We start from the raw sequence: 13,875 nt of genomic DNA on the forward strand, positions 1-13,875 counted from the left end.
CAAACTGATTGGTTCCATTTGAATCGGTCGGTCCAACCAATGTTCACAACAGCAGTTTTAAAAAGGAATTGCTTTAACCATCAAAGACTCAAAATTGTCACAATTTGGCCACTAAATTCCTGACTTCGCTAATTAAATCCTTAAACTTCAACTTTGTCAAGAATAGCCATTGAGACATGCTATAGCAAGTGTGTAGGTTTCAATGCTTATGTAGAAAGAAACACTGACATGTACTTTTTCCCCAATGATCCTTTTGCATCTTCCTTCCCCTACACTCGCCCTAATTGGCCAAGGAAGGTGTCGTCATTGTCACCACGACAACCATGGACGACCATCACCACTACAACATACATCTACTCACCAAAATCAAGCAAGAAAGGCATCATCACCACCAACAACCACCACAGTTGCAATATACAGGTGGTTAGAGAGAGAGAGAGAGAGAGAGAGAGAGAGAGAGAGAGAGAGAGAGAGAATTAAATAAATGAGTCAAAATTGTCCAAGTGCCGCCTCAAAAACACATAAACCTATAAATGGCGACAATTTGAGACTTCCATGCTCAATAAATAAAGTCAAATACTTTTAAAAACAAAAAAAAATGATTACATTCTTATAACATAATTTTAGTACGATTGTATCTTGAAAACAACCAATTCCTTTTTATAAAACATAAACACCACTCAATCTAGGATTTCAGACAATCAAAGAAAACCAAACACGAATTTAGAAATCCAATTTAAAATTCAAATGTGATCTCAAGAGTAACAACCATAACTCCACCTTCAAATACCTCAATTCATATACTCCAATTCAAAATCTCTCTAAACTTTTGGATGTAAAAGAAATATGTCTACCATCTTCAATATCGATCAAAATTACAACAAAAACAAAAAGGACTCAAATCGAATACAATGATAAACTTAACTACATATTATCTCAGCCACTTCAAAGTTTCAAGGTGCAAGAACAATAACTCCAGCAACTTGGTCAAGATCCCGTCTTCCATTAGAAGTTATCCTCCTCCCTCTGAAACATAAAAGAAAATGAGGGTCGGAAAAACTAAAAAGTGCAGACTTTGAATGATAGTTTGTATTTGAGACCAAACAGATTGGTTGTTTAAAATGGTGTGAATGGAAGTATAAAATAACAAAAACTCACCCTTTTGGGTCCATATCAATGATTTTCATGGTTTCCAACTGCTGAAGAATGTGACGAGCAATGCCACCACTGCTTTTGCAGAAATGTGGTGGAGCACTTCCATTCCTTTTACGACCACCGTAGATCCTCTGGAATGCACCAACACCAAGACCACCCCTCAGGTAAATTTTCCTAGCAATAGAAGCTGCAAAATGTGTATAAATCAGGCTTCATTTCTTTTTGAGATTTAGGGTTGATGCAAGACATAAAAAGAGCACTTACCAGCTCTGATATAGTACCAATCTGGATCATAGGGAGCAAGTTCCTTAAAAGTAGCAGTCTTGACTATATCAGTCCATTCAGGAAGCTCCATCTATATGCGAAATACATGAATTGATTATTAAAAAAAAACCTTCAGAATTTCTAATTTGAGATACAGATGGAAATGCGTGTATATAAAAAGTATACGACAGTTTTTACAGCTACAGCACATGAAACACAAAAGTTTGAAACCAAAAGCAAAAGGTTTAAATTCAGAGTTGATATACGTATAAGCGCAATCATACAAGAACATTACAATGAGAAACCAATTAAAGTAACGTTATAGATAATGTATTGGTATTACCTTGCCGGATCTTTTCAGATGAGCGGAATAAGCCTTGACGAATTCGTGAGGAGAAACATCCTTCACGGTTCTTGCAGTCGCCATTGTAGTTGCAGCGATTGATCTTCGTTCACAGCAAAAGAGACGACGGCAATGGAGCCCTGAACAAGAGAATAGCAGCTAGGGTTTGCCCCATAGTTGTACCTTTATATATGACCACTTGTGAGTATAAACGATATATCAGCCCGGCATTCTTTGGGCTTCCTAACAAACATCAACGTTTTATTAAGGTGAGTTCTACGGCCCAAATCATTCTTTTAATTTAAGTACATATTTTTTCTAGTTTAATGTTAATTTTGTAAATAGAGTTCCTATTACAAAAGTCTTTAGATTATAATTTTGTCCAAATTTTCAAGAAACATCACGTTCTTTTCCATTTGAAGCCAAAAAATCTGAGAAAACTTGTTATTTACATTTTTTTTGTCCGTTGATTTCTTGCAATAGCTAAACTTTGGAATCTTAGCGTTTGTTCAATGAGAGTTGGGTTGAGTTAGATCAATAGTCTAATATAAATGTTAATGTTGAAAATAAATAGAGATAATGATTTGGTGTTTTTTAATAACCTAACAATAATGTAATGGATGGTAGTCTAAGGCTAAGGGAATACGATCGAAGGAAAATGTGGGATGGTTGTAGTTTAACTTTTTTTTTTTTTGAACAAAAACAAGAGCTTGTTAATGATTTGGTGGAAGGTTTCATTGGAAAGGATAGTCGGAGTGACAAGATTGTAGTAATCTGGTGGGAATGGGTAGTGGGGGTGCTCGTACTTCATCTTTTCCTAATTACACATAGAAATTGTAACTATAGATTTTTTCATACAGGGTTACGGAGCAAGCAAACACACAAAACCGAGACTTTTTGCCAAACAAACAAACATGTGACTTTTCATCTTGAGTGGATTTTTAGTAGATATTTTTAATTGCGATGAAGAATATACATTTTAATCAAGGTTAAAGCATAACTCGAAACATGTTCAACTCAAAACAAATCCTTAAAGTGAATATCTAAATCAACGGTGTTGATTCTTCTATGGACAAAGACAATTCTCGAAACATGTTGATCTTGAAACAAAATGAAGGCGTAACTCCAATCAAGACAAAAAAAAGTGTTCACTTTCTTTTTCCTAAATCAAAAATCCATATCAAAACTTGTTCATCTTGAAAAAAAGGATGAAAGATCGAAATAGTATAAAAAAAAGTTGTTCTTATTCTTCCTCGTGTATTAAACATCTATGAACTAGTTTGATTCGTCTTCATTGTAACACATAAACAACAAAAGAGTTATTCTAAAATTATTTATAAAGGCTTACAACTTTTATATAAACATTCACAAATTGTGCACCTTCATTTTAAAATATGTAACGGGTATCGCATGCTCGAAAGAAACATATAAATGTATAGACTAAGATCAAGAAGCTAGTTTTTATAATTTATATAGAAAATAAAGGATCTTCCAAAACTTCTAGTCCTTTATAAATTCATCATTTACCCTTGTTACTAGACCCCATACCGAACGTAAACATAAAACATAAGGAGTAACAATAATATCATATCATAACTAAATGTCCTTGCAGCAGCCACATATGAATGGATGAACAATATGACACATGGGTGTATGATGAAATGAAATATAATGCTCACAAAACATGACACATTAACGACTCAATGATTCATATGTGACCCAACCAATTTTAATCCAATATATACATAACCCAACTTAAGATTACCATCAATATACTATGGTTATAATCAAACTTTTCCCTACCACGGGACTCTACTCAATCTTGTCATCTTTGTTACTATACTTAAGCTTACCATCAATATAGTATGTTTATATGCACGTGTAGCTATTATGAAATCTACAACTTTCGTTTAGACTCCTCCATCTAATTCTCATCTTATTTTTTATTTATTGTTTTTAGAAGGCTTAGACTACTAACCTTCGTTTAAAATTCATATCTTGTACATATGACATTCGTTCTCAACTGTCTTTATATCGACAGACTCCTATTCACGAGATCTTCAACTCTTATTTAAATTGTTTCAGCTAACAATCAACAGATGTGAATTTCGATTTTCGTGTCTGCACTGCTGGGTTGGAACTTCGGAAAAATATAATTTCCTCTCACGAAGTCATATTTGGACTATCACACCCCCAAACTAGAAAAGTGGAAACTTCTGGGGGCGGATGACTTCATGTACAGTATCATAACAATTGAATAATAGCAATCAAAGCATTACAACCATTGCATTAAATGTTTAATAAGTTTACATTGTGTTCAAAACATTGTTTACATAATATCAAATGCATATGACAAAATGAATAACGAGATGCGACGACGTCCCATCTACCAAAAACTTATGTGGTTACCTGTTTACTTATTTTCTGAGAATACAAGTGATTTTGAAAAAATGTCAACAATTAAGTTGGTGAGTTCATAAGCGTTTTGTATGAGAAAAATTTGTAACTGTTTCGTGTAAAATGATAGTGTATACTTCCAGAAAATCCAATATTTTCTTTATAAATGAACTGTAAGTCTTAATCCAAAGACTAAAAATGTAAGTAATGTTGTACTGAAAGGCAGTGTTATGGAGTTTTATCTTTATATAAACTACTTGAATGTATGTTAACCTCGTTGTAAGTCTTAACCCAAGACTAAGATGTAAGTGATACGGTACTGGAAAATAGTTTTAGCAAGATTTATCTTTTTGTGAAAACTATTTGAGTGTACTTTAGCCCATAAACCAAAATGTTTTGTTAATACTCTGTGTGGGTTATTATAACCATACTAATGCGACTAGTTGGCCTGGACGACGTTCTTCATGCATCAGAACTGTTACGACATTTGTCACCTTAGACTGGCCGGTCTAACTGTAGCTAACAGCTGAGGTGCGGGGTTGTCAATCCCGTATAGACCTATACACAAGTGTCACGCTTTCCTACAAGAGACTCTGGTTATAATTCATGACTTAGTTGTGTACTCTAGTAGGTACGGTGAAGCCAAATGCCTCACAAGTCTGTATCAACCGGTTTACGTCTATTGTACTGAAAATTCGTTATCTTGTAAACAAATAATTATACATTTAAATAATTATACGTTTCTTCTGAAATGAAAGTGTGGTTTTTGTGACTCCCAAACTATATCAATTATAGTTTATCATGTTTGTTTGTCAATAACATTTATATAATCATTTATATAAATACATAATAATTATCTTGTTTAGTTTCAAAATGTAAGATCAAACTTCATATTTTTGGGTTGTAACCCACAAAATAGTGAAATAATTAGAATGTACTCCTTTTTGTTAGAAAAACTATATTTTGGTAAAAAAAAACTCCCAAAAACCTTATAGTTTTGCAAATTATAATTTTTCTCATGATTTTTACAACACGTATCATGTTTTGTTTTTGTTAATTTGGCATTTGAAAACTAATATATCACAAATATTTGTACAAAAGTTAGTATTAATCACATCTATGCAAATAATGGCTTATACTTTAACATAAAGATGAAGCATGCAAGTATTCGTGTGATAAACAATTTTGACTTGTATCCCCCCCCCCAAAAAAAACATGAAAATCTCGAAAATGTGGGGGTATGAACTCACATTGAGTGAATTTGTGGGTTGTTTGAAGAGATGGTGTGAAGATCTTCAAGTCTAAACACTTGAATGTGGTTGATGAACACTCTTGGAAATGACCTTATCCTAAGAGTTTTAACACATAATAATGTGTGTAAATAAAATGAAACTAACATGAAAGGGTATGAAAACACTAGATAATCAATAAGAACTTACCAAATCTCTAAGAATAAATTTTGGAGATTTTTAAACTTGAAGGATCTGGACTTCATTCTTTGTGAGGAAAAATGGAGTTAATAGTATGAAGTAATGGATAATGGTGGGGAGTTTTGGGTGTGTTTTGTCGTAGTTAAAGAAGAAGATTTGAAATGATGCTTGCTTTGTTATCTGTTGGACAATTACTTTGATACATGCTGGGTATTAATCCTTATGGGAAACTGATGAAACATCAAGTCAAAAAAGTCAAACTCCTTATCTTCTCTTTATTACCACCGAAATCACCTTAGGAAGGATCACATTGGTGATTTCGGCCAAGGCATGACCGGAATCACCTTGTACCCCATGCGATTTCGGTCCTAATCCCCCACAAATGAGTGTTTTCGCTCCTAGTGGTTTGGATCTTGGGTGTTTTCGGCCTAGAGGTGTTCTAGGTTGATGATTTCGGCCTAGGGGTGTTCTAGGGTGGGTGATTTCGGTCTAGCGGTGTTCTAGGGTGGGTGATTTAGGTTTTTGGCTTCTTGACTTTCAAGGTCCATTACAAACATGGTTTTCAATATATATATATATATATATATATATATATATATATATATATATATATATATATATATATTAATCATACAAATGATGCCCTTTTGGCTTTCATAGTTTTATTGCAACAAAATTACGTTGTGAATTCATTTGTACACGGTTACAATTTAGACATTGCTTGTTCCAAAAATTTCCAGTTGTCACAAGGACATTCTCCATATGCATGCTCACAGTTTTACGATTACTACGAATTTTGTTTAGATTACTTAGACTAATAAGCAATCTATCTAAAATTCACCTTTTTACAACGCACGTAGCCTTTTCGGTTCGATCGCGAAACTTCGAAGAAACACAACTTCTTCATACGACGTTGGATTTCAGAGTTCTTTACATGTACATAGTCATCTTCACATATACTATAAATTTAGTTAAGGGATTTTTTTTATCCTAAATAACCTTCTATCAAAATGTTGTTTTTATAACTTATTATATTTTAATCGTCTAGTCCGAAGTTACGGGCGTTATACATATACTACTTAACTATGTGTGTGTGTGTGTAATATGATTTACACCCTTAAATAGTTTTAACATTTAAAAGATACTAATATATTATTTTATTATGTACTTTTTTTACATAATTATAATGAGGTTATATGCATTTTACTTGAAAAATACTATAGACAATCACCCCCAACTCCAGATCATGTGTAGCATAGTTCGCCTTATGAGACTTTAGCTGCCTCGACGCGTAAGCGGTCACATGTCTCATCTGCATCAATACCGCACCCAATCACATAATCGATGCATCATAGTACACAACGAAATCATCAACTCTCCTCAGGGAGGATAAGCATTGACGCCTCAAAGAGCTTCTTCCAGAGAGTCTCAAAACGTTACATGTTGCTCAGGACCCCAATGGAAGGTGGCATCCTTCTTAGTCAGTTTAGTGAGAGGAACTGCAATCTTGAAGAAGTCCCTGATGAATCTACCATAATACCCTGCTAGCCCGAGCAAACTCCAAATCTCAGATGGAGACTTCAGAACTTCCCACCGCATAACCGCCTCAATCTTGGAGGGTTGACCAATATTCTATCCTGATTGACGAGGTGCCCCAAAACTGGACCTTGTGCAGCTAGAACTCACACTTTGAGAACTTGTCATACAACCTCTCCACCTAGGTGCTCCTCATGTTGCTCATTGGTCTTGGAGTAGACAAAGATATCATCGGTGAATACATTCACTGACCTATCCAACATAGGTCTACACACCTGGTTCATGAGCTCCATGAATGTCAACGGTGCGTTGGTGAGCCTGAAAGGCATCACCACGAACTCGTAATACCCGTAGCGAGTTCGAAAATTCGTCTTCAATACTTCCTCCTCCCTAACCCTCATATGATGATAACCAGATCTCAAGTCGATGTTGGAAAACCAAGACCCCCTGCAACTGATCAAATATGTCGTCAATCCTTGGTAAAGGATACCGGTTCTTCACTGTCAATTTGTTCAACTCCCGGTAATCGGTGCACATCCGGTGTGAACCATCGTTCTTATTAACAAAAAGGATCGGTTCTACCCACGGTGAGATAGTCAGCCGAATAAACTCTTTCCCCCAACAGCTCCTATAGTTGTGAGGATAACTCATGCATCTCTGGTGGCGCAAGGCGACATGATGCCTTCACAATCGGGTCGACACTAGGGATCATATCGATCCTGAACTCGACCTACATTTCGAAAGGCATGCCGAGCAATACCTCCGGGAAAACGTCGGGAAACTCCCTCACAATAGGGACATCATAAACTGACTTCTCCTTCACAACCCGTATGTCGACCACGTACGCAAGATATCCCATACATCCATGCTGAAGGCACTGCCTCGCCATGGCAGCGAAACAAAAGGCGATCCAACCCTAGTGCCCTCACCATAGATGATCAACACTCCCTAACTAGGGTTGCAAACCGTCACTAACTGATTCTCGCAGTCGATTAGTGCCACAAACTGACTCATCCAGTCCACACCCACAATCATGCAGACATCTCCCATCACAATAGGGATGAGATCAATCGAAAATCCAACACCTAAAATCTATAATACACAGTCCCAATATACCTCGGAAGCCAAAACCGTACAATTAGCATCTATGGAGACCTTTAAAGGTTGATCTAGGGCCTCACGAGCAATACTGAAATCTCTACAAAAAGATGTAGACACAAAAGATCGCCTCACACCCGAGTCAAATAACACTAAGGCAGGTACATAATTCGCAAGGAAAGTACCTAACAGAATGACAGCATAAGCATATACAATAAAATAATTCATCAGAAAATAAAATAGATACATACCAACGACGACATCGGGTGTTGCTCTGGCCTCCTCCGCGGTCAACTGAAAAGCTCGACCCCTGGCCTTCGGGGCCTCCACCTTCCCATGTCGCCCATCAGTGATGTGCACGGTTACAGGAGCAGGATCATGAACTGGCTTCGATGTAAGGAGAGGACATTCGACCTTCACATGGCCTAACAAGTTGTAGCTGAAACAAAAACACAACCCCTTTTAGCACTCCTTTGCAAAGTGCCCGTCCTTGCCACATAAGTAACATACAAATACCGATCGACAGGGACCCTCGTGACCCTTGCTACACTTACTGCAAGTACAACTCCTATAACCTCCTACTCCTGAATCAACAAGCTTTGCCCCCCTCAGCTGTCGGCTACGACTGTATTGGCCTCCTATATTTCCCCTGCGTATCCACTCCTACCTCCCTCACCAGCATATCTATCTCAATCTCCCTCTTCCTGGCATTGGTATGTAGCTCAGCCAATACCCAATACTGGGAGTTCGTCATGAACTCTCTGATATCCTTCTTGAGCATACTCAAGTATCGAGTTATTCGTGTCTGCTCAGTAGATGCATACTCTGGACAAAACATGACTCTCTCATGTAACATACGGGTGATCTCGGTCACTCTCTCTGTAATTTGCTGGAGCGATAGGTACTACTGAGCCAATTAGTCCCTCTCCACTAAAGGAACATACTCCTCTCGAAACATCTCAACAAACCAATCTCATGTAATTACGGCTTTTTTCCGCATGTGATAAATCAACAGTCACAAACTTCCACCAGTCATTCACCCATAAGTGAAGTAGGTTCAGCGCAAAGCAAACCCTCAAATCATTTGGACAATAGCGGGTATAAAAACACCCCTCACATCAGTGATCCACCTCGTAAAAGTAATCAGATAATGGACACTGTCAAACTCCCGGGGCTTCGTGTTGTTGAACTCCCGGTACTGCATCGAATCACCCCTGTGAGATTTCACAGCGACGACAACAGCGGTGGCTGCGGCAGCAGCCTCGGTGGCAGCGGCGTAATGCTCGTCAACCATCTCGATCATCGCGGTCTTGATAGATCTAAAAACCTTCGAGATATCCTCCCTGACTGTTGCGGCCACCTCCACAATAATGATCATACGAATCTCATCATCACTGATACCCTATCTCTCTGAACCGTTGGAGCCTGAACCTTAGGTATACACCATACTGAAATACACAAGGAAAAAGGTCAAAACGATACTAAAAGTACTAGAAAACATATAGACCACCCCCCGGTACCCTCGATATTCCTTCTAAATCTTATACAGATCATGTGCTTCCAGTAGTACGGGCCTATACTGTTGGATAAGGTGTCTAAGTCGATAACTATATTTGGTATGTACTTGACCCGACCTGGCATGGTCCATTTGGGTTGCACTTCACCAAAACAATTTGTATGGATAATCTTTTGAGAATAGTATATTTATGATTTATTAATATATTATAAGTTATAATATATTAATATGAAATCATATTATTTAATTAGTATTGATCAAGAATTAATTTGGAATTAATTTGGTGATAAAAAGAGACTAATTAAATATGGACTCATATATATATATATATATATATATATATATATATATATATATATATATATAGAATGGGCCAATGTTCATTTAGGATGGGCTAAGCTTGCATGGAAGACCATGGATAGTCCATGGAGATTTTAACCCATGGATCCTATGGAAATGAAAGGTCCTGGGTATTAGGGTTTACATGGATGTAACCCTAATCCACCATACTATATAAAGGAGTCCTTGGCACTTGAAATTGGCACTAGTGTGTGAGATAAGAAGGCATAGCCGATTTCTACAAGAGCATACCATTCTCTGAAGTTTTCCAAGTTGGTTTGGTGATTTGTGATTCCACTTGAGGCATCCACATTATTGGTTCTAGGCTCTCATAACTCCAAGCAATCAACCACAAGAAAAGGTATGTAATCCTATATAGATTTTATGTTACAAGTACCCCATAACATGCTAGTTAGGATATGAACCTTGGAAAAATCAAATTTGCATGTATATTAGAGAAAACATAGATCCAAGGTTTCTAGGGTTGCATGTACACCATTGAAGTGTTAGAATGCTCGAAACCCTTCACATACTACCTTCCACATCTATCCGTAGTTGATTTAGATCCCCTCTCAAAGTTCCAAATCACAACTCTGCTTTCACAGAAGTAGCCCATATACATCTAAGTGCTCAAAGAGCCACATTTAAACCTTGAGATAAACATCTTAGGTCCTTGCCCAGCTACCGCTCCGCAAGAATTTTTTGCTAACATTGCCAATGACTCAGCGTAAACCGATTGTACATAACCCAAAATCAATAGACATTCGAATAAGAGATTCTACCCCAAATCCACAACCAAATAAGTAACAGGAAGTAAGGGTAAACCAGTTACTCTAAGGCTATAAAATCCTAACTATGTACAACCATGCAATTTACACGAAGTAATTAGCAATATTAGCTTCAACTCTAGTAGAGCATTCACAAGTAATCTCTCAGGCTATAAGGCATCACAAAGTCAGGAAACCTTATCCTAAAACTCCTGATGGATCCTTATCCTACCAACTAACATACATTTCTATCATCTCAATAACAACAACTACAATACAACATATAACATAGTTATGGATATTTTGGAAGAATACTGGCTCGAGCTCCAGCTGACTGTACACTATGCTTCCTTTGTTCCTTTATGTAAAACTCATCCTATTGTAAAAAGGTTTATAAACTTTCAGATCCTTAGTTTGAGTCTGGAATCCCACAAATATTCATCCAATTCTCTCAAACCAGGGTTCTGATACCAACTTGTAACAACCCAAATTTTCCAACAAAATTTTCATTTTTATTTTAGCAAAAACCTCCAATAATCATAAAAACCAAAACAATAAATCCCAGGTGTATCAATACAATCATCCCAAATTATAGTATCAAAATGCATAAATCATAAAAAGATTTGCAAGTCGGAGTGTACAGTCATGCTTTCGCCGTCCAGCGATCACCCGAGGTACTTGAAGCACATTTTATCCACAACTGTAAGCATAAAGCTTAGTGTGTTCTTCACAAAATATCCATACAACACAACATTATAAATAATTATGGGTTATCAGTAACCCTGAGGATAATCAGCAATCCCAATAGGCTAATAGCACACCATGTAGATTAACAACATGTTCAGGGGTTATCAGTAACCCCAGGGATTATCAGAAATCCCAAAGTATCAGCAACGCAATTCATATAAAAGTATAAAACAACAAATAACAATAAATACACAACTGGTCACAGATATAAATATCACACAAGTAAAGTAGTGAAAAGTCTCACCTTGCGGATAACAACTAGAAACACGACAACTCTCATACACAGGGTCGACACGATCAACACGACACCTAACAACAGTACAACCATACCCCATCAGCCTACACCCTTAAAACCCTAGCCTGAACCAAAAGCCAACCAATGTCAAAAAGTCAACCATGGTCAACTCCAGCCAACGGTCACGTCGTGACCACCCATAGGTCACGTCGTGACTGGAAAAGGACAAAACAGTTGCGAACACCACATCTCACGACGTGACATGTTATTGCTTACGTCATGAGATCCACTCTGGACAACTTTAAACATTAAGCTCTTAATCCCTTAAGCCATTCCTTGAGACTTTCCAGAGGGTCTCCCCCAACATTAAGGACCATAAAAATCGAAGCTTTACAGTCACACATGTACAATGCATGACTTGAACACCAACTAGGTCAAATAAGAAGACAATGGGATCAAGACTCATGCTTGGAGTAAAAAATCAACACCAAACTTCAGATATGAACTCCTACCAAAAGGAAATGCCTTAATGATCCATAAAGTTGCTAACTTTATGGATCCCATGCATACTACACAACCATCCATGTAAAAAGCATAAATCTTAGATCTAGCATGCATTAGATATAAAGGCAGTAGCTTCATAACTTACTGTCACACCCCCAAACCAGAATGGCGAAAACATTCGGGGGCGGAGGACGTCATGTACAATATCATAACAATGCACAATAGTAAAACAAGCAACAACATCATCCATTGCATTAATAATATAATTTAATACAAGTGTGTTCTTTGTAAAGTTTAAAAGACACCAAAATATATAATCAAAATAAAAGACGAGTCTTGAACGTGCTCTGTCTTCTCAAAACATGGTCATCGGTACCTGTCTACTGGTGACCTGAGAATACAAGTTATTTTGAAAGAGTAGATCAACATTTAAGCTGGTGAATTCAAAAGTATTTTTGTGTCAATTGTTTGCATTAGTTTGATGAAAGTGTTTGTAAGTGTTTTGATGTAAATGTTTGTATACTTCCTAGAAAATCATATATTTTCTACTAAAATGGAAAGTAGCCTTCTACCAAGACCCGACTGTTTTGTAAATTTGTTCTTTTGTAAAAAAGAATGTTTTCCCCAAGTATCTGACTTTCATTACTAGAAAATAGTTTACATTACCTTTTATGTGAGAAGATCACTATATGAATGTAATGGGAAAATTAAGATGTACAGTAGTATTGTATAAAGTAACTACTGATGTAGTAACTACCTTAAAACCAATTGTTTAATTAAGGTAAAATGTGATGAGGTTATAACCATACTTGATTGACTAGTATAAAACACGACGATCAAAAGACGTCGAAATGGTATGACATTCGTCACACGTAGACCTGCAGGTCCCACTGTAGCTAGCAGCAAGGTGTACGATGGTCAATCCAGTATAGATTTATACACAAAATCACGCTCTCCCTCCAGGAGACTCTGGTTACAAAACGTAACACAATAATATATTGCCATGCCATGAAGTAGTGGCTCACAATAATGTTATCTTGTTCTTGTATTAGTATGTTCCTTCCTGTTCTAGTTATAGTATGTTCCTTCTGTTCTAGTTATAGTATGTTCCTTCTGTTCTAGTTATAATATGTTTGAACTGACTCATGTATGAACTGACTCTTGTAAGTTTCATTGTTCTAGAAATAGTAAGTAGTAATCCTCTAAACTATACCTATTATTGTTTACTAGAAAGCTATGTAGTTTGAATGACTGATCATGTTTGTACCCCTTTGCTACCCAAAGGTATTAAGGTGATTGGAAGAACTTTTATATCTACATAGATATACATAATATATAACTAAGATTTAAACGACACTCGGACAAACAACCGATACCCTAAGTCCACAACCAAACAAGGAACAGGAAATAAAGCGAGTTATCAGTCCTAAGCCCTTTCAACCTTATTTATATAACTATATCTATATAGACATGACTTTGACAATATATAAGTTTAAAAGAGTTTTGTAAAACGATAAAGAGTTTATCATCTAAAAAGAGTTTTA

At 36.6% G+C, this 13,875-nt stretch overlaps 1 protein-coding gene across 1 annotated transcript; it reads right to left on the bottom strand.

Moving 5' to 3' along the window:
- Positions 1 to 722: 722 nt before the first annotated feature.
- LOC145160435 (small ribosomal subunit protein eS19x-like) lies at positions 723 to 1,933 on the bottom strand. The gene is made up of 4 exons (XM_079079623.1): positions 1,763 to 1,933; positions 1,420 to 1,510; positions 1,159 to 1,342; positions 723 to 1,026 (listed from the first exon to the last, which is right to left on the bottom strand). Exons 1-4 carry the CDS (start codon positions 1,844 to 1,846, stop codon positions 954 to 956), a joined length of 432 nt encoding a protein of 143 aa, XP_078935749.1. The 5' UTR covers positions 1,847 to 1,933; the 3' UTR covers positions 723 to 953.
- Between the last annotated feature and the right edge of the window lie 11,942 nt (positions 1,934 to 13,875).

The sequence above is a fragment of the Lactuca virosa genome, chromosome 2 (genome assembly GCF_052849685.1).
Source record: "Lactuca virosa cultivar CGN04683 chromosome 2, Lactuca_virosa_CGN04683_v6, whole genome shotgun sequence".
NCBI lineage: Eukaryota > Viridiplantae > Streptophyta > Magnoliopsida > Asterales > Asteraceae > Lactuca > Lactuca virosa.